This window comes from Schistocerca cancellata, chromosome 7 (genome assembly GCF_023864275.1).
Source record: "Schistocerca cancellata isolate TAMUIC-IGC-003103 chromosome 7, iqSchCanc2.1, whole genome shotgun sequence".
Taxonomy (NCBI): Eukaryota; Metazoa; Arthropoda; class Insecta; order Orthoptera; family Acrididae; genus Schistocerca; species Schistocerca cancellata.
In genome coordinates this window covers 71110325-71137242 of record NC_064632.1, presented here as the reverse complement: position 1 = coordinate 71137242, position 26918 = coordinate 71110325, and the positions used below count along the sequence as shown (strand labels likewise).

At 40.0% G+C, this 26918-nt stretch overlaps 1 protein-coding gene across 2 annotated transcripts; it reads right to left on the bottom strand.

Annotated features, from left to right (window-relative positions):
- Nucleotides 1-2988: 2988 nt before the first annotated feature.
- LOC126092251 (ras-responsive element-binding protein 1-like) lies at nucleotides 2989-25998 on the bottom strand. Of its 2 annotated transcripts, none has more exons than XM_049907761.1 (8): nucleotides 25810-25998; nucleotides 23106-23456; nucleotides 21144-22927; nucleotides 20516-20930; nucleotides 14666-15216; nucleotides 12375-13025; nucleotides 9772-10099; nucleotides 2989-3464 (listed from the first exon to the last, which is right to left on the bottom strand). In XM_049907761.1, the coding sequence occupies exons 1-8, from the start codon at nucleotides 25957-25959 to the stop codon at nucleotides 3000-3002; spliced, it is 4695 nt and encodes a 1564-aa protein (XP_049763718.1). In that variant the 5' UTR covers nucleotides 25960-25998; the 3' UTR covers nucleotides 2989-2999. The 2 variants fall into 2 exon arrangements, with proteins under 2 accessions (XP_049763718.1, XP_049763719.1); XM_049907762.1 differs by having other exon boundaries at nucleotides 9772-10096.
- Between the last annotated feature and the right edge of the window lie 920 nt (nucleotides 25999-26918).

Sequence of the window (26918 nt, the reverse complement as noted above, 5' to 3'; positions counted from 1 at the left end):
TATGTGCCAATGTTCAATTTACATTATTTTATTATGTTTGTATCCTATATATTAACAATGTATATTCTCTTTTATGTTGTTTCCAACGTAGTGTCTCATGCCATAAGCTAAATAAATAAATAAATAAAGTGACAGAAATTTCAGATTCTGTAGTAATCTGCTCATCAAGATGTATAATCTTTCAGTGACGGTTCACCACAGTAAGTCAAATATTAAAAATAGAATTTGTGTGTATGTCTTGAGGCATTGTAACTCATGGCATGCAAATTACCCAGACTACATTCATCCGATGTTTGAGAAAGAGTGCTAAGCGACTTCCAACAAAATTTAAACATAATTTGAAGCTGTTTTACACAAGGAAGTTAGATTGTTTGATGAATAAGGGGTGATGGGGCTACTGTTTCCTTTGCTAATAATTGTAACAATAATTTGCTTGAGGCATCAGTCATCATTAATAAACTGTCTTCCAGTCATCCAGCGTCATAATACCACATTCCTTTCTGAGGTTCCGATTGACTGTGCTACTTGCTTAATCTCTTAAATTTTCATTACTCATAAAGTTTATGGGGCTACAGAAAAGAAAAAAATCTGCTGTGGAGCAAGCTACATGAAATAACTGACAATTGTGCAATTTCTTGAGCAGTTAACATGGAAACTAAGAACATTTTTTCCTATTTTTTTTAACTTAATGTTAAAAGTAATCTTGTACTCATTATTGTTGATAACTTTTGCTCAAAAATCAAAAAGTTGATTTATCTTTTCATTCCAGGGTAGTGGCCAAAATAATCAATGCTCTATGGACAACAGTTTTTTATATTATAAATATTGTACATAAACAAATGTGTGTGTATAAAAAGCCATTGTGTTTTAACTTAGAGGAAAATAATAATATTATTAAATTCAAATCATGGCTATTTTACATTCAATACAAAATAGAAATAATCAACATTTTACCCTGCAGGTATGTGCCTATGCACATGCAACTGGGGCCACACTTTGTATATATTTATATACAGTATCAGATCTTCCATCAAAATCCAAATTTTGGACATTTAAATAACATTTTTGGTTTCTTATTAAACAAATACCTCATAAATAAATCATTTTTACATGAATGTTTACACCATACAGCTGAATTGTACACTACAGACGTAAAATAAAACACTGTCACAGTAAACTTTGGAATGTTGAAATCAGTTCTTTAAAGTAAAGTATAATCAAAGCCTCAATAACAATAATAATAATAATAATAATAATAATAACAAATTAAATCTGCAATTCTTATTTGTAGTGTATGAAATGATACGAATGTAAATAAATAATTTTAAAATAGTTTTTGTAATAGGTTGATTAACAATTAGTGACTTGTGCAACACAGAATGATATTTAATGCCGCACTCATTGCTAGATTTATCACACAACTCACTCATACTGTGCAGAATGTAAGTGAAGATAAAGGCCTTTGCTCTCTTTCAGAATATACAAGGAAAATGGATGAATGATTCTCTTCTCAACAAGTAAATCTATGAAATGATGTTCACACAATAAAAGTTTTTAGAACAAGAAGTTGTCTCATTATTTAATAACCTTTTCTTCATATTACCTGAATATATAAGAAATTGGGTGGATAATACGTACTCCAGATGTAAGACCTCACAACTGACCTTCCTTTACAGTAAAAAAACTGACCCGTTGTGAATCTAATGTGATGGTAACTTCTAAGAATGACTTAACCATCAAGCAGTAGCAGGTTTTTCTTCGCCAAATAACTGGCACAAAATGTCTTTTGCATTTGGGCAGCTAGGTACCCACAAATGAAGAGTCTCTCATAATCAAAATAGACTGTGTTGAATTTGTCACTCTAACCACAAATTATTTAACACTTTTGGAAACTAGCACCAAAGTGAAAAAAGTAAGTGACATAGCACAGCCAACATCTTTATCAGCAAGTATGTCCCAGACTAGAAAACTTTGAACAAGACTAAAACTTCAGTTTTGGAATGTCAGGAAAAAATGTTATTAATAATGATTGCCTTTTGTTATATAACTTGTAGACACCACTGTTAGTTACAGCTTTAACTGAAACATTATTTTATACAACTAAGAAAAATATGGTGCAATATTGTACATCACCTACTTAATATGGCCTGAGCTTTTGTATTAAATAAGTAAGAAGTAGTCACTTTATCACATCCTTATATTTTGATTGTCTGGCTATGTAACCACTAAAAGAATAAAAATAATTAGCACATGTTGATGAAACTGAATTATTTTATAACGGCAAATCAGTATCTGCAATGTAAATACTAATTAGCCAGTACCAGTATTTACATTGCTAGCCTCCTGTAATATATGTTTGTGTTTCACACACTTTATAATTATTTTGGTAATACTTGTTTGATATCTACTCAATAAAATAATCTTACTCATAGAATCTTTGGATATTCTGTAGCTTACGTGTGCACAAAGTGCACCCACCAGCTACATGTTCATTCATTAAGCAACTATACAGACTTACACTAATGAAGCTATGTTGTAAAAATGTATTACCAGAGCATTCAGACATAATTTACAACAGGACTATAACCATTAACATTCATTATAGTGTACATTTATCATTACTGTATTGTGTTCAACTACTTTTTGGCATGGCATAATACTTAAATGAACTTAAAAATTAAAGTGAAAACTCTTGAATGATTTTTTGCATATGTAATCCTACAACGTGAGGTAGAAAACACTGCAAACATAACACACAAAATAACCACACAACAAATATTCTGTTACCCACACATCTTACCACATGTTCAAACAAAATAATAGAAATATACTGACAACATCACAAATTTAAATATATAATTATCCTCAAGTCCAATACACACCAAAATTTGTTTATTGCCATATTACTTAAGTCTTTGATCTGTGTGTAAATAACAGTTTCTAGATCTTTCACAGATAACTGCCAGTCTGTATTCCCTAAGTTGACATGAGAAACTCTTTCATTGTTTGACACCAAGAAGTTTTGCCGCATCATCGGCTGATCGAGCCTGGAGAGCTTTGTCTATGATAGAACGGTCCTGGATGCCAAGCAGATTACCTATGAGATCTGACGCATCTTCTGATTCACCCCGACCTTTAACAACTGACGGTGTGGTAGCATCATCATTATTGTTGTTACTATTGATGTTGTTGTTGTTGCTACTACTGTTGTTGTTGTTGTTGTTTCCCGGGGGGCTGTTGTTATCAGTCACAGTTACACATCCATCACTTTCAGTCACAAGTGGTGTCACACTAGCTGCTGCACAGCCTCCATGTTTTTTGCGGTGTCGAAGCATACTGTGTTTCAATGTGAAACGCCGGCGACAGACATCACAAGAGAACGGCCTCTCACCAGTATGTGTACGCATATGACGGCGCAAATCCTCTGCTGACCAAAAACGTCGCATACAGAAAGCACACATCACCTGTAAAAAAAAGAACAACACTTACATTTAAGTGCACAACTGTACTTTTAGTTGATTCCCATTTTAAAAACTTGCCTATAATTATAGTCTGCCATAGGTATTGATAAAATAATTTCAGTGAACATTACTGACAAAATGAATCAATGAAACAATATCTTTGCTGTAAAAGCTATGAATTTTAACATACATTAATGAACATTCAACGAATAATGCCTAGGACTTATATCATTCTTAATGGAATAACGTACTTTGCAACAAAGTCGAGATGTTTAGGTTTTCAATCATTAATTCCTGTCTGAAGGTGCCCCATAAATAGTTGTGTGAGCACAAACATGAGGATTTATCCAACTAATTATTTAAAAACCAAACTGCAGTCCAAGTAATTAATCAGTAACATGTTGATGTCTTATTATTTGTAACAACAATACAGAAGGGCAAACTACTTGTAACCACATAGAGGAGCTAACGAGTCACAAACAGGCACAATGGAAAAGACTGCTAAACATTTAGCTTACGAACAAGAAGGGCTTATTCTAAAATACAATGAGTTGTGTGACAATGGGTGTGTTTTCTATTTCAGAAGAAGGACTTTTTTCCATTGATAGACATACTTTCTACGTGATGTATGGCAATTACATTTTTGCTCTTTTCAACTTACTTACAACAGAAAACTTTATGACTCTTGAGTATAGAGGGTGTGAGGCTAGATTCAAATTATTATTGTGTCAGATACAGCAGAGGATGGCTGGATGATGATGATGATGTTTGGTTTGTGGGGCGCTCAACTGCGTGGTTATCAGCGCCCATACAATTACCCAATCTTTGCTCAGTCCAATTTCGCCACTTTCCTGGATGATGATGAAATGATGAGGACAACACAAACACCCAGTCATCTCGAGGCAGGTGAAAATCCCTGACCCCGCCGGGAAGAGGATGGCTGGGACGATGAGAAAGTACCACAGAACTGAAATCGCAGTAACAAAAACTAAAGGTTTACTTGTGGTAGTGTATCCAGATTATTTTATACCATAAGACTGGAGTAGGGGTGTGGGATGGAGGAACCGGGGTTGCACTCCATCAGTTGCCAGCCTTGCATGAGCTCACAGTATTTTTTAACTGCCAACTGTGGGTGGTTTATGTGCAAGCTGGCTTTACCAATATCAGCTGACTGAACACAGTTGTAACTGTAAAAGCCAACCAGCAGAGTGGCCAACTGCTGCTCACTTCTATCAGATGCACTATTTTATAACTATAACAGAGACATTTCCAGAAGAGCAGTGGCACAGTAAGGTGCGTGCTGAAAAACACAACTGAGTGACTACTGTTCACTCATCCCTAGGGTGTGTTCCGGCCCAAGCATTACCTTCCTTCATATAATTTTGGATGCTGCAGCCAGTGAACCAAGTTAATGACAAGTTCATCACAGGGCACAGACATGAGGAATTCTGATGACTACGTATAAGAACCTCTCAAAGGCATTCAATATTAGCGAAGATAATTTGCTACCCACAGTTGCTGTAATATTAACCAGCAACATCAAACTACTAGTTGACAGTGCATTACTTGAAGTTTCATAAAATGTCCTAAAGGAAGGAAATGTGTCAATGGGTGGATGAATGCAGGATGCAGATAGTTATACAAAAAGGAGTTATGTGAAATATATTACCTCAACCACTTTATGTATGTATTATATCCCTGTGGAAGATCCTGGTGGAATACATGTCCTATGCACCTACCAAGTACATAATATTCCATTCCCCTCACAGGTATATCCAACCCTATCAGAGACAGGGCCAAATGAAACTTGTTGTGTAATACATAAACAGTGTTGTAACTGAGGCACAGCCTTTTATGTGGGCATGACCACCAACAACTGTGCACCCAAATGAGTGCCCACTGCTAAACTGAGTGAAGTTGATCACCCAGTACCAAAGCATGCCACAGAGTACAGTACAGCATGCTTAACTTCATTAGCTGTACCCGTACCATGTAGACTCCCACCACTCATACCAGCTTCTTTGAATTGCTTTTAGACGCCATTCTACAAACCCACAATCTGGCCTCAACCTCTAGTAACCCCTGCCCCTGCCCCTCATGCCTCTGGCTTCATTTCACAATTTCCCCTACGTAATATTCTTCTTCCTCCATCTCCTTCCTTCCTCCCTTCCCACAACCTTCTTGCTACTTTGTCATTTTCCACATACAGCTGCCTGTATTTTGATCAGAGTGGTTGCACTGGAGCCACATTTCTATCTTGTTACCTTGCTGGCTTTCCCTCTTAGTTGTTGTCCTCCCTTCCCTCATGTGTTTTTGTTGGTATGATAACTCTGAGGAAGGAGTTTTGTGCCGATTTCAATCTAGTCCTGTTAAAACCCCATGTCTTAACTATATTGTGAGTGGTTACCTTTACTCCTACCATTGTTTATATACAATACAGGTCCTTCATATAACATGGAAAGTTACTGAATGTCCACCACAACACAAACATTTACCAAGCATTTTAGGTAGCAGAATGTCTGGCCTCACCACCCTTCATGAGGTCCCTTACTAAGAACACCAACCTTCAGCAGAAAAAGGAAGCCATAAGCAGCCTCAAAACAAACCCTGACCTAACTGTCCTACCTGCAGACAACGGTTTCACCACTGTCATTGTGAACATGTCAGAAGGCCTCTGCCAATTATCTGACTCGTCAACCTATTAACTCTGCCAAAGTGATTCCATCCTAAAGTCCAACATAACCTCCAATCCCTGCTTAAAGCCTTAAGGCGGGTCCACACTGAGCGCACCGCACTGTGCTGCTGCAGCCCGCGCCCTGCTGTAACAGAGGGGAGTGTGCCGTCCGCGCCCCACCGTGCCGCTCCGAGGCACGCACCGTGTTCCAGTTGGAGCGCGCGCACGGTCTGAAGATGGAGTGAGCCGAAGCCCCGTCTAAAGTGAGCACGCGCAAACGTTCCACTTCCTTTGATGTACCGACAACAGCCGGAACACTGCACAGCACGACACGGTGCAGCGCGGTTCGCCGTCCACACTGGGCGCGCAGAGCCATTATGCGCAGCACGGCACGCTCAGTGTGGACCCGCCTTTAGGTCCTTCCCAAAACCTCTCCCTCAAATCCATTTCCTTCCTCACCCCTCCGACACACCACACACCCATCTTCTACATTCTCCCCATGTACCCAACACTCCTGGATGCCCCATTGTTGCTTATTATTTTGTCCCCACTGTCCACCTCCATAGCTCAGTGGTCAGTGGGGATGACTGCAATGCCGAGAGCCCGGGTCCAATTCCTGCCTGGTTCAGAGATTTAATTTGCCGATGTCCTCATCATCATTTATCATTGTCAACACACAAGTCACAGAAGCGACATCAAATCAAAAGACACCAGGCGGCCAAATACCCTGGATGGGGATATCCTGCCCCGAAATGCCATGTGATCATTGTGGCCCTACTAATAGAATTTTGGCCCTCATTGACCTACAGCGCCAATCTGTTGCCCAAAACACCTAGCCTCCCACATCAAAGGTATTAACCACTTCCTTTATTGACTCTCCACCATCCCCACCCCTTTACCTCCTGGATCCACTCTCATCACTGTTGATACCACTTCCCTCATGCACATGGTCTTGCCTCTACTGAACACTACCCCTCCCAACACTTTTGGACTCGATACCTGTTACCTCACTCCTTGAATGCCTTACTAACTTTATCCTAACTCGTAGCTACTTCCCGTTTGCAGGGAAGGTACACAAACAAATATGTGGCACAATCATGGCACCCTCCTAGGCCAACCTGTTTATGGGCCATCTAAAGTAGACCTTTGCAGCTTTCCAAAACCCAAAACCCCTGTTCTGGTTCAGGTTCAGTGGTGAGGACTCAGGGGGCCTTCATAACTTCAACACCTTCTTCCCCATCCATTTCACCTGGTCCTCCTCAGCCCAGCATGCCACCTTCTTGGGCACAGACCACATCCTCTCTCACATCTCCATTCATCCTTCTGTCAACATTAAACCCAACAGCCACCAAAGCACCTGCATTTCGACATCTGCCATCTCTTCCATACCAAAAAATACCTCCCATACATTCCGGCCATCTGAGACTGTGCATCTGCTGTGACAAGAACTCTCTTGCCCAGAATGCTGAAGGTCTCACAGAGACCTAAACAGACACACTATCCACCAGACCTAGTCAGCAAACAGATTTCCCTGGCCATATGCACACACACCCAATGCTCCAACCACCAATGAGCCGGCCGGAGTGGCCGTGCGGTTCTAGGCGCTACAGTCTGGAGCCGAGCGACCGCTACGGTCGCAGGTTCGAATCCTGCCTCGGGCATGGATGTGTGTGATGTCCTTAGGTTAGTTAGGTTTAATTAGTTCTAAGTTCTAGGCGACTGATGACCTCAGAAGTTGAGTCGCATAGTGCTCAGAGCCATTTGAACCACCACCAATGAGAACCGTTTACAAAGGAGTGCCCCCTTTTTGACACAATACCTAGGGTGACCAGACGTCCAGATTAATCCGGACATGTTCTCCTTTTTAGCTCTTTGTCCGGGCGGATTTTTACAAGTGTCCGGCTTTTTCGCAAAGTTGAGCGTAATACAGTTAAATTTACAATTTGTCCCGTTCTATTGCTCTTTTCTTAAAATATCAATAATTGTTAAGGAATGTATGTATGTTATGTCTATAAATAATAAACCCATTTATTAAAATTGAAAGTATGTTTAATGGGGAATACTGCAGATGAGGATACCACCCGTCAGCTTTGGACAAGTCACATGAAAGTAGCCAATCAGGAGTGGCGTTTAGGCAGCCGTCTTTGATAAATCTTAAAACTGCGCGTAAATATACGAACAATTGATGCCACACTGTCACCACAATCCATGTTTTTAATTTAAAATAAAAAATATTGCTCTGGGAATCACCACCTGACCACCAGTAACAATTAACTACTAGTTTTACCGGTAATTCCCGGCAGTCACGTGACTTGTCCAAAGCTGACTGGTGGTATCCTCATCTGCAGTTGACCTGTTTGATGTGTCCTCTTTTTTTCTTCCTTTGTCCTCCTTTTTCAAGCTGTTTGTCCTCCTTTTTAAACAATTAAACAATTGCATCTGGTCACCCTACCAATACTGCTCCAGACTGGAACAAATAAACCACTTCTTTTGTTAGGGCTTTGGTTATCTATCGTTATGCCCTGAAATGAGGGACATCCTACACAAGATTCTTCCCACCCCTCCAACAGTGGTGTTTCATCACCCACCCAACTTCCAGAACATCCTAGTGCATCCCTATGCCAGTCCCAACCCCTCATGTTCCTGTGGAAGACCTATTTGCAATACCTGCCTGATCCACCCACCCAGTACTTCCTATTCCAGACCTGTCACAGTCTTATCTTACCTCATCAGAGGCCAGGCTGCCTGGGGAAAGCACCAATGCCTTATACCAGCTCTGCTACAATCCTTGTACAACTTTTTTGGTATGACTACCAATCAGCTGTCCATCAGGACGAATGACCACCACCAAACTGTGGCCAAAGCAGAGTGGACCACCCTGCAGCACAAGGTGCAGCTGAACAGAACATGCTTCACTTCCATGGCTGCTTTGCAATCTGCACCATCTGGATCACCCCTCCACCACCATATTCTCTTAACTACTAATCTGGAAGTCATTCTTTCTCAGTTTCCCAAATTATCCCAGTCTCAACCTATGGTAACCTCCTATTACCACACCCTCCACCCAACAGTTTCCACCCCCTCTGTCCATCTCCTCCCAATTCACATCCCCTCATCCTCATCACGCGCTGCTCTCTGCCAATCTGCCAATGCACCCACCTGTCTTTTTCACCTTCTCTGGCCCATCTCCTTTTCCGCTACCTGTTTCACTCCCCCTGCCCCACTCACCACAACCTCCTGAAGGTTGCACCTGACAGCCTTGTCTGGCTACCTTCTAGACCTGCAGGCTCTGCCAGGCAGCAGGACCCCCCTTACACGTACCTCGCTATCCTCCCTCCTTCCCTGCCCCACTCTTGGATTGTTGCTTGACTGCATCTGGCCAGAGACAGCACTCGCGTGTGTGAGATGTGCTTGCTTGTGTGAATATATGTGAGTGTTTGTGTGTTTTCTTTTCTGAAGAAGGTTCTGGCCAAAAGCTCAATGTGAAATGAACAGTCTTTTTGTTGTGCTTATCTGCAACTCAATGTGTCATCTTCATGGTGAGTAGCAGTCTATCCTTTGGATAATATTGCTGAAGAAAGTCTATGCTTCCACTATTTCAGCTACTGAAGATGACCACTGATCTGTGCAACTCACCTTCCGGTTGGCATAATCTGGAAATTTTCCTCTGGCTGATTCCATCCCTTCCTCTGGATTGTGTTGTGCCACATGCGTATGGTTTCCTTCTTCCTTAACAACACCCATTGCTCCACTGTTACTGATGTTGTTATTGTCTTCAGCAGCTTCAAGGGCACCTTTCATTACAAGTAGTTCAAATTCAGCAGTATGGCATTCTTGTATGTGATTGAGTGCATCTTGCCTTTCTGCGTAACTCCCATCACATAAGTGACACTTGAATGGCAGCTCAGAAGATGGCAATGTGTCCACAGCTGCAGGAGTTTGATTTAGTTGTGAAGATAATCTGCTGGAAGATTAATACCACTCATTACAACCTTTCTCTAGCTGAAAGTTGATTTTGACATCATAATAGTACTGAACTGAGGTACAAATTATTACTTAAGGAATAGGGTTAAGTGGACACTGGCTGTTTTTACAAATCACAAATTCTTCTACTTTTTGAAAAGTTTTTGCATTATGTGCATTTCTACAAACAAGTAATTTTAAAGCATCAGAACACTATAGTGAAATGTCCTACTATGCAAAACAAATCATCTAGGAAATCATTCATCAAGGTCATGTTACAGTTATATCACAGTGGAAATTTAATGCATATGTTTTTGGAAGCTAACTCAATCTTGTAAGGTGAAACTGTTGACTTTTTTCCAAATTATTTTAACTTTAATGCTTATAATCAAAATTCCATCTAAATCATAAATTTATTTCATCACCTTATACAACTGTGCATGATGCATGTCAGAACAATTGGATGAAAATGTTTGAGGTACCGTACATCAAAGCAGTAGGCTCAGCCCATTCCTGTTCAGTATTTTTTATGAATTACCTGACTGCCTCAATACAAAAGCTCCCCCCACCCCCGGAATCTTTCGAGCATTGGTGATATGTTGCTGAAATCAGAAAGTAAACAAAAAAGAGGACAGACCTCAGATCAGCAGAGAGAGGCATTAAAGAGTGCTTTCCAACTACTACAATACCAATCCCAACTTGTCCAATGGCAGTGTCCAACTCAAAAGAACCAAATTACCAACTGTTATCATATTCAAATGTCTACAATCAGTAATATCAGACAATAGAGCTATAGACACAGATGTTAGCCATTAGATAGCCACATATTACAATAAAACAGCACTTACTTCGGTCTTGTGTGACAGAAAAATTCCTGCTTGCACCAAAGATAAAGTACAACAAACAAATCTTAGAGAAGGAGTGATCTTCGGCAGCAAGGTTTAAGCTGTACAGAAATCACCTGACCAAAATCTGCGTTCAGATAGAATGCCCCGGTTGCGATGGTCAGGTGGTGACACCTTCAAGATAAATTCAATATAGAATATAAAGAGCGACTTCTCAATGCATGTGGAAATGTCGCTTGCAGAAAATACAGATAATTGCAGACAGAAATTCCTCTTCAGTTTTTGTTTGACCAACAGGTTAGTCAATAATTATAGTCAATTTTTACTGTCAGAAACCAACAGTAGCCAGGACAGGCAGCTGCATGAAGGTATTGGAACAAGTAGTGGAGTGGGAGGCTTCTGGTTCTTCTTGGCAAAATGCAGGAGATACATAGAAGGAAAAGTATGCCACAGTCTCTTGACAACAGTCAGAAGGAGCTTGTTAGCCTGGAGAAAGCATCATTTCCAAAGTTATGACAGGCTTTCATTTGGTTCACTACTGAAACTTTTTATCCATTTTGTGACAAACGTGCTTCATTTAGATTAAGCGGCTCGATGATAACTTTATAATGTGATCATTTTATGTACAAATTATTTTTATGAGCTTCTGACTTCTCATTTGTGAGATAAAGAAAAGCAGAAATTTCTAAAAAAAAATGGCCAGAGTGATAAATTGCACATAATCTTTCATTTCTTTTCAGCACTACCTGTAGAGTAATCTAGTTTCCATACATTCAAAAAGTCATCCTTTACAAGTGGTAGTGTATGAAAATAGCACCCATTAATGATAAAGAGTACAGAATCCAGACTGAGATGACATGGCTACTTGCTTTGAGAACCAGATGACCATGTAATGAAGAACAAGTTTCCCATCATTGTAGAAAATAAAGGAAAAGGATGGTCTCTGCCAACCTGGCCATCAACAGACCAAAAAGAGTTGCTAATAGATGGGTCTGATCAAATAAGAAGCACACTCACCATGCAAATGAAACCTCAAGATTAGAAAACCTTACATCATGTAAGAGTACTGTGCACAGAAGAGAGGTCTTATATTATTTTACATGATGTGGCCATCAGTATCAAATAAATACAGTACAGATACAGTTTATACTGTCAGGAATGGTACCTCTTTGTACCACTTACTGACCAAGAACAGGTGCTCTCCTGAAATTTTATATTATATGTAATGCATTCATTTTATTCAGATAATTTCAATAGCCAAAACATGTATAATTGATCAAGGTACTGAAATGATCTAGATGAAACATTGGTTGTAAGAGCTAACAGGATTGCTAACCTAGCCTAGAATCTTTTATCCTACATCGTTAACTTTAATGTCCATATCAAATCAACTTAACAAATACTGCCCAAACATTAGGTGTGCATACATACCTGGGTACAATGCAGGGCACCACTGTAGGTGAGGCTTCCTCTACAGTCACAGCAGGAGGTGCAGCGGGTGACACAGCTGGTGTGGCTACTGTGCTTGCTTCAGGCACTGGAGGTAGTGCCACAAGCACAGGAGTTGTTGGAGGAGGTGAGTCTGTCAGAACACTGACTTCGGGGTCTGCAGACGATGGTTCATCACTACCACTACCAGTGGGACTACTGCCAGTTTGATTCCCATGCTTCGTGGACAAATGTTTACGCAAATTGCTCTGAGTTGAAAATGTTGAACTCGGGCACTGGTGACATTTGTATGGCCGTTCAGGTACGTTACGTGTTGCAGAGTTTACTGCCCCAGGAGAAGTTTCCCCGCTGCTGCTTGCGCTCCCAACTGCACTTGCATTAACAGCCTGACTCCCACTACTTCCGCCATGTTTACGCAATAAATGACGGTCACAGTTTGATTTTGTAGTGAAAAGCAGTGGGCAGTGTTTGCATTTAAATGGTTTTTGACCTGTGTGGGTCAGGACATGACGCCTTAGTGAGGATGACCACGGGAATTTGCGGTTGCAGTAAGGGCACGAGACACGATTTGGTGCCAGGGAATATGCACTTTTCTTCTTGACATCTGATGGGGGTGTAAGCTCCGTCTCAGACCTGTAATAAAAATTCATCTTACTAAACCAAACAATAGTCATTACATTAATCAGTCATTACATTGTGGTGACAATTTGGACCATTGTTCAAGAACAAATGATAAATGTTCAATGGCTGGCAGCAGAGACTAAAAAATTCACTTATTTTTCAGCATAGACCAAATTAAGTCAATGTAGTTCATCCATAGTTCTTTTTTTCAGGTAGCATATTCTATCCTAGAAGCAGAAAATACTTTTCTCCAGCTACTAGATCATCATCAGTGGAGTCACTGAACTTTCGGCACTAATGGTTTTAGATGTGGGAGCAGGTAGAAATCAGAATGTGCTAGTTGTGATCTTCTGTGTGACAATTCCAGCAATTTGTACTTCAAAGCCCTCTATTTTCTCACTGCCAAATCTTTTGTGAGTGGCTGCATTAAGGTGAAGAAATTGATTTTTCCACCTCTTTGCAGTTCAGGACTTTCCTTAAATGTTCTTTTTTGTCCAATGGAACAGAATGCTTTTGTTGTGTTCATCAGCTATTGATTTACCATTTGTAAAATAATCTATCAGAACATTCTATGTTGCATTCCTGAAATCATTCATTATAAGCAGTCCACTAGGTGAAACTGCCTTTGTTCTTTCTAGTGGAGGACCACAGGTTTCACCCATTGTTTGAAGTACTGTTTTAATTCTGGAATGAACTGTTGGATCCGCATGTTGTTCATAGTAATAGATAGGAATATGGATTCATATTAAAACTGTCCAAACTTTTACCTTTATATGCATTTACTTTTTGTCAGCAGTCAACCAAATGTGAAACCCAGCTTACAAAAGGACTCTTATAGTTAATTCTTCTCTTTAATCCAATATGCCCAACATCAGCTCTTTCGCACACCTTTAATCACTTATTGCACATTACTATATTGTAAATTTGCTCAATAATTTGTGAGTATAATTTAAAGAAAGGCTGCATTCGAATTCAGGTGTCTATATCTTTAAACACTCCAAATGAAAGCGCAATTCCTTACATCATCAACACTGGGTGATGTTTCGCTAACAATAAACTGCCCAAAATGTAATTATTTATAACAATATGGTATTCCAGTTTATCAACTTCAGTGAGACACACACAAGTACTTTAAAAAATTTGTAAACAAATCTATTGTACAGACAGAGTTGACACTGCATTATTTCACAAAAGCCAATGACATCTATGTGCCATGCTTTGAAATCAATCAATAATCTGCATCCTCATACTGAATGCTAAATACTGCAGTAAAAGAGATGAGTGGTGCCGCAGGTCTCACAATAAAGTGGATATTATCTGGGTTGGAAATAGTTGTTGTAGAAAGAACTTGTAAATGTACTGTGTATTTAGTTGACGGCTACAGGGTTACTTGTAGTAGGACAGGCTGGGACTAACATGACAGCAAAAATGTGGAATTATAGTCGAACATGATACCCTATGCAGGCACAAAAAGAACTTTGAAAGAAAACAAAATGAGATCTGGATCAATCTTGTACTTATGGAAATGTGTTCCTCGCACATGTGAAGAAGGAGTAGTTTACATGTTCTTCACACTTAATCATTGCAGGTAAATAAAGATTAATTTTATCTACACAACAGCAGCCATCTTTCTCTGTACAATGTAGGCTCACCTGTTCTCATCACTGCTTCCAGCAACAAGGCCATCCTCATCTTCCTCACTATTGTCCTCCAGTTTGAAATATCGCTGGAAAGCATGGGTTTGTTGATTTGCTGCATCTAGCAATCTGGAGACACTAGCAAGGTCTGTGCCTACTCCTGCTCTCATTTCCAGTTCCTCTGGTGACACAACTGTAATAGAAGGAACTGGAGGTTGCGGAGTTGGGTTCGGGGACTGCTCACTCTCATCAATGACCAGTTCAGCTTCATCATCTGCATCATCAGCTGATACAGACAATTTTGATTTCAGCTGTTGAGCAATTGCATGTTTCACTTCATCTGAGATGTAAGTCTTTGAACCACAATTATTAGTGTTGTGACTGTTATCTTCATTCCTCATGGAAGTGGCTGGAGTAACAACTGTAGTGCCTGTGGTAGTCACCACTGCTGTTGCTGCAATATTTATGCTAGTGGTGGGAGTGACGGCAGCAGTGGAAGTAACACTGCTACTGTTGAAGATTGTGCAGTTGTTGCTGGATGTAGACCGTTGCTGCTCCTTCAGAACCTGTGGATAATTAAAAATTTTCTTGAATAACTGATTTATTGATTCGTCAAGTTCTCATCAAGAAGGAGAACCATCAGAAATTTAGAATGAATCAATGTATGTGTTACTAACAAGACAAAGTGGTTATAAAATACTCTTGTACATAGTATTAACGAAGTGTTATATCCTAGATTATGGACACAATAAAATAGCAGTTTTTATTCGATAATAAAGCTTCATTAGATAATAAGTCCCCGACAAGACTTTTGGTGCCTGTTACGTACATGTATCATGAAAATGTTATTTTCCACATTTTACATTGTCCCATGTTTTACACCATTTTTTGAAGTGTCTTGAAAAGTGTAAAAGCAGGATTTCACTGTAATTGATATCTTATTTTATTGTCTCCCCTAGTAATTCCCAAACTGCATTTCTTCATTACTCAGTGAATCCCCTCACTTTATAAATGGTCTTCAAATGATTTTTATGTGAGTGTTTTAATATAAATTGCATGAGAAATTATGCTTGTCACTACTGCTACACAATACTGGAAAAATAGCACTTAATCATGAAACTCCAAGCTGATTTGGCAATACTACGAGAAGAATTAATAATTTTTGAAAGGAGTAATGTCAGATCTAGACTAGAAGGCTGGATTACAGTCAAGCATTCAAAATCAATGAAAAGAACTAGGAGATGGCACGAGTCTTATAGCTTCAGCCTATCTGTCTCCAGCAGTGTTAAATGGTTTGAAGACTGGACAAAAGCATTCAGACAAATCAAGAAGTTCTGGTCTGAGAGTAAGGAGCATAGGATGCTGGCTAAATGCAGAAAGAATCATTTTAAGACAACCAAGAAAGTCTTATTGTAAGGTAGCAGTCATGGGAGGAGAATGTCAGAAACAATAGAGAACTCTTTGGGATGTAATGTTTTTTGACAAGGGCGGGGCTCCATAATATCACTTATGCTTCAGGCTCTTGGTGAAGGATCTTTGGGAATAAAATCATGTAATAATAATGGGGTGGAAATAACATTTTAGGCTGTAATCTTAATTGTGCAACTGAGAGTCACACCTGGTACATTGCTGAAATGCTCCTGTCACTACTGATAAGGACATGTCACTCTGAGTGGCATGATAAGCACAGATGATGCATTCAGTGGAGCAAGGTAATGCAGAGCTTGGAGGGTCACTCAGGGAAGAGAATGTTCACACATGGATGTGATGGATGTCACACTCAGTTACATTGTACATGGCATAGCTTGCACCTGTACACTCCTGCTAAGAGGTTACTTGCATGGCTAACGTTCAGAAATATCCAGTGTGACTAAAGCAGTATCCATATTATCCCACAAATATTCTTTAAGTGTAAATTCACCTGAAAGACAGGGCTGCAAAATAAATATACCTACAGTTGAAATAGCTGCTAGTGAAATGAAATACTGCAGCTTGGACAAAGCCATGGATATTAAATAAAATGCCTTTAGTATCCTCCATCAAAACATTAGAAACCTCATCAATAAGAAGTATGACATTAGCACATCCATACAGAAAAATGAAAGGATAGATGGAGGTATTTTCAGGAATAGGTTACTTGTTTAAATTTAGGTGATATACATATGAATTTGCATTAGGCAGTACAGTGATAGTTTATTGTGAACACATTATACAGATTAAGTTTCTGTGATTTCCTTATGTTTTGTTAATGTACACCTTGACTCATTCCATATCCCAGAAAATTCTCCTCCTCCTTAGTGGGGCTGAAAGTCCATGTCTCCGTGGTGTAAGTTAGAACTGATTACTACACACTGGGTGTAAAGTTTTCTTTCAAACGCATCATGTGTTTAATTCTGAAAATTTTATTTGCTTTCCCAAAAGCACTTCAGACTTTTTTTTACCTTCTGTTTATCTCTTTTCCTTCCACTGTTTTCAGCTGCTCTGAATACAAGAATTAGTCAGCTATTCTATGAACTCATTGTGCAATTCTCTCCTTGGTGTATTTTATTATACATTACTTCAGCCTTATTGTCAGGCCTAATTTCCAACTTGCTCTATTAAATTTGTCTAATGAATGAATATCACCAAATTACTTTTTGAAGTTTATCTGCACTAAAGGCAAACAGTAGTGCCATGAGCACAGTGAAGTTGGTTTTGACATTTCCATGACCACACAACTTTTTAAGTAAAACATTTATTTGGATGCAGCAAGAACGATGGTGTATTTACAGTGAACAATGCAACCCACACTGCAACTAATAGAAATCTTGAAACTTCCTAGCAGATTAAAACTGTGTGCCGGACCAAGTCTCGAACTCAGGACTTTGCCTTTCGCGGGCAAGTGCTCTACCATCTGAGCTACCCAAGCACGACTCACGCACCGTCCTCACAGCTCTGCTTCTGCCAGTACCTTGTCTCCTATATATCTTCACTCCTTCATTTCAGATTATCAGATGATTTGCAGGACTGCCCAGTAATTTTCTTTCAGACATATTTAGATTGCTACTTTCTTGAATCATGTCTGATCAAAGCTTGTAAAAGACATGTCCATTATAAAACAGAACCTCTCTCAGAATCTTGGAAATTAATTGGTGTGAGAAGATGAAAATCACAGTTGATTTTCATTATTAGCAACAAATGCAATTAAGGCATGTCGAAGTACTGTAAACAGAGTGTAAAAACTCCAGATCTTAGAAGAGCAACTTCAATATTTTGCACATAATCTGAAAGTGATGTTAGTGTAGTGTAAGCTGTATATGAAGACTTGTAGGTAGTGTGGATATCAGCTGAAGCACAACTGTAAGAGAAGTTCACAGCAGAGAAATAAACAATGCCACACCAAAATGTGTTAGATAAACATAAATATATATGTCTCCCGGGATTGGAATGACTCCTTACCCTCTCCCTTAAAACCCACATCCTTTCATCTTTTCCTCTCCTTCCCTCTTTCCTGATGAAGCAACTGTGGGTTGCGAAAGCTTGAAATTTGTGTGTGTGTTTGTGTGTGTGTGTTTGTGTTTGTTATTGTCTCTATCAACATACCAACGCTTTTGTTTGGTAAGTTACAGCATCTTTGTTTTTAGATATAAATATATATGTATCTAGATGATATCAGTAGGTTCACATGCATTAGGGTATGGCTGATGAGAAAGGTTCATATTTTCTTTTACATTGTGCATCTGGAGAAAATACTCATAATTAACTATTGGTTGGAGAGATATGTACATTCAGTGTGACATCTGGTGGATGTTAAAAATGTAATGTAAGGTATGTGCTAACTTCTGTGGATCACGTTGCCACTGACAGAGATCCATTAAGGGAAAATCCTATTTAAAAAAAAAAACTGCAAATAAATGCCAAATTTTATTCATCTCTAAGCAATAGTTTGTAAATTGGAGAATAGAAGGCAAACTGGGGATTACAGTAATTGTCATTTCAGAAATGGATGCAGCAAGAATTTTACATTGCTGTGGGACATAGTTGCTTCACCTTTAACACAAGGCCAGTGTCGTATCAAAATGGTTCCAATAGCTCTGAGCACTATGGGACTTAACATCTGAGGTCATCAGTCCCCTAGAACTTAGAACTACTTAAACCTAACCAACCTAAGACATCACATATATCCATGCCCAAGGCAGGATTCGAACCTGCGACCATAGTGGTCGCTCGGTTCCAGATTGAAACGCCTAGAACTGCTCGGCCACAATGGCCGGCAAGCATCGTATCAAACAGTGAGATTACTGCGAAGTATTGAAAAACTCAGTCACCCATCTACACTGAAGCACCAAACAAACTGGTATAGGCATGCATATTCGAATACAGAGATATGGAAACAGGCAGAACATGGCACTGTTGTCAGCAATGCCTATGTGAGACAACAAATGTCTGGTGCAGTTGTTAGATCGGTTACTGCTGCTACAATGGCAGGTTATCAAGATGAGTGAGTTTGAATATGTTGTTGTAGCTGGCGCACAAGCGATGTGACACAGCATTTATGAGGCAGCGATGAAGTGGGGATTTGTCCATACAGCCATTTCGTGAGTGTACTGGGAATATCAGGAATCCAGTAAAACATCAAATCTCAGACATCACTGTGGCCAGAAAAAGATCCTGCAAGAGTGGGACCAACGGCAGAAAAGAATCGTTCAACGTGACAGAAGTACAACCCTCCTGCAAGTTGCTGCAGATTTCATTCCTGGGCCTTCAACAAGTGTTAGCATGCAAATCATTCAACAAAACATCATTGATAAGGGCTTTCGGAGTTGAAGGTCCACTTGTGCACCCTTGATCACTGCACAACACAAAGCTTCTTTACATGTCACCTGGGCCCATCAACACTGATATTGGACTGCTGATGACTGGAAACATATTTCCTAGTTTGACAAGTCTCATTTCAAACTGTCTCAAGGGGATTGATGTGTACAGGTATGGAGACAAACACATGAATCCATGGCCTCTGCATGTCAGTAGGGGACTGTTCAAACTGGTGGAGGCTCTGTAATGGTGTGGGGCATTTGCAGTTGGAGTGATGTGTGACCCCTGATATGTCTAGATACAACTCTGACAGGTGACACGTCCATAAGCATCCTGTCTGATCACCTGCATCAATTCATGTCCATTATGCATCCCGACAGACTTGGGCAATTCCAGGACTATGACACACCCCACACATTCAGAATTGCTACAGAGTGGCTCCAGAAACACTCTTCTGAGTTTAAACACTTATGCTAGCCACTAAACTCCCCAGACATGAACATTATTGAGCATATCTGGGGTGCCTTGCAACGTGTTGTTCAGAAGAGATCTCCACCCCCCTCATACTCTTTGGGATTTATGGACAGCCCTGCAGGATTCACGGAATCAGCCCCTCCAGCACTACTTCAGATATTAGTGGAGTACACGCCATGTCGTGTTGCAGCACTTCTGCGTGCTTGCGGGTGGTCTACACAATATTAGACAGGTACACCAGTTTCTTTGGCTCTTCAGTGTATCATACGCTGTTTCGGTAGTTATTTGAAAATTTTAAGTAGTTAATATTTTAATGTAAAGCAATTTTTAATGTTTCAAGTAGAATGTGAAACCAGCTAATAGTGCAGTGATGTAATTACTTAATCCTATGCATGGTTTTGATTGAACATGTACTACTGAATACTCTAAATTTGTGTAATGCAGAAAAAGTAGTGAGAAGGAACTGAGACACTGAAATCGCTACTAAATTATAAAATAAATACTTGTAGGTACAGTGCATTATAGTTCTAGTGATATATTTATTCACATTATTGCAACTGAAGCAATGTATAATGGATCTTAGATAACAGCTCTCACCTCTGTAACTGGTCGTGGAATAGTGAGAAGATGGGGCACATCTTGCATATCAGTGCAGGTAACATTCGGAGGTGGTTGTGGCCTCCTTCCTGGTCCTCCCACTGTTCGTTGTCGCTGACTCCATAATTGAGGGTGTTGCTGCTTTATATGTCGCTCCATATTTGAACGGAGTGTAAATCGTGCTGAACAGTGTTCACATGCAAATGGCCTCTCAGTGCGGTACCTTCTTTGCTTTTGCTTTGGCATCAGAACACCATTCTTGATCACCATTTTTACAGAGGATGATGGTACAGCAGGTAGGTCCCGGGATATAGTAACTGGTTTTGGTGGCATGTGATGCATTATATCTGCCTTTTCAGCCACGGGGACAGGAACATTGGTGTCAATTTCCTGCTTCAACTTCATACTGGCATTCCTGGCAAAAAGAATATTAAGTCTGTGTTAGTCTATGTCACTCCTGCTGTAGTGTTTATAGTTATTTGGATTATTGCAAAGTATGATATAATTTGGGTTCTGGTGCAGCATTGTTCCCCATAGTTAAAAATTTGATAATAATAATTAAAGTATCTCAATGTGTCACTTATCAGAAGTTTATTTAGTTAAACAAACATTCTGTACTCTAGTTTACCTGCTACTGAAATCATTTGAAGAGTCTTGGAAAGTTTGTGGGTGTCTATTAATCTGTTCATTTCCAGGCACTGCACTTAATACTTTTCCACCACAAGTGAGCCGTATTTCACGAATTAATTCCTTTTGCAGCAGACGTTCCTTCATTTCTTCCACTTCCTGCAAATTTGATGTGGGAGGAAAGATTGGTCTAGAAGGTGAGGGCATCAAAAAATAAGGGAAAATAGATGATATGTATGGTGAACCAAACTGTGGAAAGTATCTGGTTGCAGGAACATCTGTATTGGGTGACTGTGGAGGATTCTGGTTAAGATGAGGTGGGAGATTTGAAGCATGATTGCTGACTGTGTTCAAAATATGCTGTGCCAAAATGGAGCCAGGGCTATTGCTCATTACTAAGGGGACTTGATTTTCAGCTTTGACCTGTGTTCCAAAGAGAGATTTTCGGATTTTGTCAGTGTAGTGACTAGATGACACAGGAGTAGCAGACTTTTTGGATAAATCCTGAGGCTTTTCAGCATCTTCATCATCATCATCTGCTGAAGGAAATGGTGAATTACATGGGGGAGGTGACGGTGAGGGTTCCTTCTTCTTCTTCTTGCGCAAGTCCAAGGCATCCATACTGAGATCCAATGGTGAATTTACATCTCTACCATATGGTGTTGCACCACACGTGATAGCTGAGCTACATATAGGTCTTTGGCTTTGACTGACTAAACTGGAAAACTGGTTTGTGAAAGTGACTAGTGTTTCTTTGTCTTGTATATTTTGCTGAACATCTTCAGGCTCTACCTCTACCTCTGCCTCTGGTTCATGTTCATTTTCCTCTTTCTTCACAGTCACAGACATTAGACTCTCCTCTGATACCTGTGGTAGTGTGTTACAAGAAATGGTTGGGTCCTCTATCTTGTCTGGTTTATCTATTAGTAATGGTGTTTTTACACTGTCGTTTGTAGTATCAGTAGTAGCAGTGGGCCGTAATCTTTCCTGCAATGACATGGGAATGTCTAGTTTCGCTTCCTCAGTGGTCTCTTTGGTGATATCAGGTCTGGAATGTGACAATGCTGTACTCAGAAGATGTCCAGTGCTGTATTCTTCTGATGAGCCAGATGCAAATACAAGACTCCTCTTTACATCTAATTTTGTTGTTATCTTCCCCTGCAGCTCTGGATCATTTGTAGGATCCTCAGAAGGATGATAAATAATAGATTTTTTCACATCATCACGAGACAGTTTGGAATGGCGATTTCTCAGATGCCTCTCACAATTGGCCTTGGTTGTGAAAGCATAGTTGCATAGAGCACATTCATAAGGGCGGTCTCCATTGTGAGATCGCATATGCCGCAGAAGAATAGTGCGATCAGAGTGGGTGAACGGACACACATTGCAGCATCCTGCTGACAAATGTGCTCTGCTGTGACCTTTGAGTGCTCGTAAATTTGGAAAAACTGCATCACACAGTCGACACGGGAATTCCCCACGCAACTTCATGCGTCGAAACTCTGCAGCAAATAGATCTTGTTGTTCCTCTTCTTTGACAGCTGAATCTGGAGGTGTGAGATCACCACTGGCACTATGGCATGATGAAGGAGGAGGAGGAGGAGATGGGGATTTGGAGAGCTCTGGCAATATCCCACCAACTGATGTTACAGAGATCATGCTCTGAATATCTGCCAAATCTCTAGTGCCCATTTGTGGTGACTGATCAAAGTTTGAAAAGTCAGAAGGTTGCTCCAAACTGTCTTCCTTGAACTGAGGTCCCGGTGAAGGTGTTTCATAAGGCACCTGGAAAAAGTTGATTAAATATATTATTGAAAATGTGAACCATAATCTCTATGTGGCATCAGTATTACTATACCACTACTACTACTACTACTACTACTGCTACCACCACCACTACAAAAAAAAAAAAAAAAACCACAGTGCCTTCAAGACTGATACTGTTAACTGTCTTTATTTTTACCTGAGATGATACTTTATTACGGAGATCAAGGCATGAAAAGAAATCATGCCTCTTCTTTTCTTCAGGTGTTTCATCTTCTGATTCTGATGGAGAGACTTGCCGCCTTCCTGAGTGACAACTGAGATCAGTAGGACCATCACTTTCAGCACTATCTGAAGAAGTCGTCGCTGCCAAGCCACAGCCAGCATGTATATGAATCTTAAGAGCACTATCGCAGGGGAAGGATCGGTGACAGTGGAGGCACTGGAATCTCGGACATGTTGCTTTCGATGGCCGGTGCAGGGATTGTTCACACACAGCACGGGCAATATGTGGAAATTTTGAGCTGGAGAAGTCAACAAAAGTGAGGTCCTGCAAAAATGACAAAAATTTAACTTGTGAATTACATACATTAAATATTTTTAAAAAATATAAAAATTCAGTGTAGCAGGTTCTTTGTCTGCAACAAATAACCATTTACATTCAAGATCCAGATCTTATTGAAAATGAATTTTGTGGCAGTAAGTGACTTACTATCAACAAAAAATGGTTCCTGTTCCACTTGGGATGAAAAATGTGAGGGGACCAAGTTTAAGTGATGTAGATTGCAGTACACCCAGTATAGTCAAAACTATGTACAGGATGATTAAAAAAAAAGTTTACAAACTGACGGGGCACATCAGGCAAACAACAATGATCAGTTATCACGTAGGAACTGAGGGTCACAAATGCCATCCTGGACTACTAAATGGCATTGCAGTTATTTAGTCACATGCTACAAATGAATGCCCTCTACAGGAGATGCTCAAAGTTTTGTCCAGCAGCATCGAGACACTCCTGGCATTGATGCTGCTTTCAATAATGCACCGTCTCAAAGATACCTGGTGTATCTATAATCCACCCTGCTGGTGTTTCTCTAAGCCATCCTGCTGCCATAACAATCCTGCCCAATCAGTCCTACAGTGATGTAGCAGATGTTTCATACTCAAGGCTCTTCACATACCCCCACAGGAAAAAGTCAATTTGGGACAGATCAGGTGATTGTGGTAGCCATGCAACTGGCCCACTGTGACCAATCTATCAGCCAGCAAAGGTTGCCTGCAGATATGCCCTCATTTGTTTGCCGAAATGTGCAGGGTATCCATCATGCTGAAATCAAATGTGGCTTTGAACAGGCTTCGGAACATCATTCAACATGCCTGGCAAAACCTCTCACATGAATATGAGATACATGCATGCATGAAGTTGGTTCGGTAGCCCAATTAAACAGTCTCTAATGATGCCAGCCCACACATTAAGCGTAAATTTACATGTGAGGCATGCTTACATGTAGCATGTGAGTTCACATCCACCCACGTTCACAGATTGTGAATGTTCATAACACCCTCAAGTGAGAATGTAGCCTCACTGGTGAAGAGGGCACTTGCTGCGAAGCTTCAGTCTGCAGCGGATTCATGCAGAAAGCGCCAGGCAAATCCCATGCACTTGTTGTAGTCTCCCGATTGCAATGCCTTGACATGTTGGAAATGAAACGGATGCAATTATCGTGCACAATGCACCAGATGGGGAGGAGAGGGAGGGGGGGTTGAGACATCAGTGGTGTGGGATATTTTGCACGATATAATTGCACAGCTTCTCGTCCATTCCAGTTGACCGCACAGTAAATGAAATGCATCTCAGCCATTTCGCGGTACATGTAGCTAGCCATGTTAGTCACAACCCTTCCACACCATGAATGGCAACTCTACCCATGTTTATACAGCGACGCCCCTTGTGACAACATCCTCTCATGACTGTAGTGTCCTCCTATGCCATTTGTGACCTCCAGTTCCTATGTGATAAGTGGTCCTTGTTGTATGTCCGATGTGCCATGTTAGACTGTAAACATCCCCCCCCCCCCCTTTCATCTTTTATATTGAATGTAGGCTCTCCCAGCATATATTGTAGGTGAATAGCTCTCAGGTTTCCAGCCAGGTGGTGGTCTTAAAATGGCACAGTGTCAACACTGCCACCGGTGTGTAAACCTGAGAACTATTCCCCAACCATGTATGTTACTAATGTGCTATTTAATTATAAAATCTCAAAGTCTCTGAAACTGCTCATGTACCATTGCACTGGAATATAGATCCATTAAAACATTATGCCTATATAGCGATAAGATAATATTGACTAACAAGAACACAAGATTTTGTAAATAAATTGTGTGAGTTTCCAAGTATGATATTCAGAAGACCTGCAGAATACTTCTTAGTGCAGATAGCAAATTCATATATTTCATCAGCGTGCTGAAGGAGAGATGGTAAAGCATAACTATAGCCATTAGTAAACAACACTTTGTTACATTACACTATATATAGTGTAACAGAAAAATAATTAATTTTATAACTTCTCTCTTTTCATGTCTTGTGCTATACTGAGAATTAACACCACGATTAAGCTCATCAAAATCTATGCTATTTATGAAATGAAGATGAGTTGTGAAGAAAAGGGAAGAGAAAAAAGAAAACACAGACCTGGTCATACCTGCTTATACGTTATGTTTAAGGAATTTAGTGCTTAGAAAACTCATTTTAAAATAATTTATCAGTTTTATGACCAGCAAAAGGGCACTTTCTGAAGATCTGCAATGACCAACACAGCACCAGTGAAACAGGAAGGAGTATTTAGTTATTGAATAACCAATTTTAAAAATCATGCATAGATGATGTGTTATATTGTGACTTACCTGAAATCCGACAACTGTGTCATGAGCAGCATATCTGTGCATATCGAGGTCACGACTATTGCGGAAAGCAGCTCCACAAATATCACAGCGTATTTTGTTGTCCTGCAGCTGATTCAACTTGTAGAATGGTGTATCAGTACCTGGATGCATCTTATTGATGTGTAATTCAAGTGAGGCAACAGAAGGAAATTCATGTCTCTCACACACTGGGCACTGTAATTTGCCATCACCACTTAAATCTTCGGGCGAGCTTGCGCCCACGGAACCACGTAACCGTTGCCTGATGGAAGTTTCACAGGCATCTCCATCCTCCTCCACCTGCCACAAGATGAGGAATCAGGTCAGAGTGTCACATGCTGCACTCTGTAAATTTGCTTTGTATTTAGATAATACAGGAAGACAGCGATATTTATAGTATATACTACAATAACAGAGCAATTAATACTTATTGGGCTATGAAAAATACAACTAAATTTGGCAGAAAAAACAGCAAATCATTTGTTACAGTATTTTTTGAAATAATGGGATCCTGAATTGCCATCTACAATTTACCAGTGTCAGTTACAAATCACAAATATGGTTGAACTGGTTAGCTTATGCAGCTAAATTATTAGTACATCGATTTTTTGTTCTCTCTGCTCAGTTTTAATGGGCACTCATATAGATTCGACAGCAGCACTTTTAAATGGGCCTCACTAGCTGTAACTTGACAGACTAAATAAAGCATAGAGAATTAACATCAAGACAACAATATCAAAATGATAGATTGCTACTCTTTTGTTGTGCCTGTTTGCAACTCAACATCTCCACTATATGGTGAGTACCAATCTATCCTTTTCACAATACTGCCATTATTCTATCCTTGATTTTCCATTGTTAGAATTAACATCAAGACAGCCAGCACCATATCCAAACCACAGTCTTACAAAACATAATGCACCATTGTCATTTATCCGCTGTGTTCTGTACCACATAACTATTGGGAACTGCTAAAGTTGATTTTTTTTGTTGTGAGTGCGGTGAAATGATCTTAATTAAAATTTGTCTTGTAATGGTCATTAGTTACGGCATTACCTGAAGCTCTAATTTATATCTTGTATGGGTTTGAG

Coding starts and splice junctions, on each gene's coding strand:
- LOC126092251 (XM_049907761.1), bottom strand. CDS start 25,959: ATGCATCCAGGTACTGATACACCATTCTACAAGTTGAATCAGCTGCAG. Junction 20,931..21,143: donor TCAAATGATTTCAGTAGCAG/GTAAACTAGAGT, acceptor TCTTTTTGCCAG/GAATGCCAGTATGAAGTTGA. Junction 15,217..20,515: donor TTCCACGACCAGTTACAGAG/GTGAGAGCTGTT, acceptor AATTATCCACAG/GTTCTGAAGGAGCAGCAACG.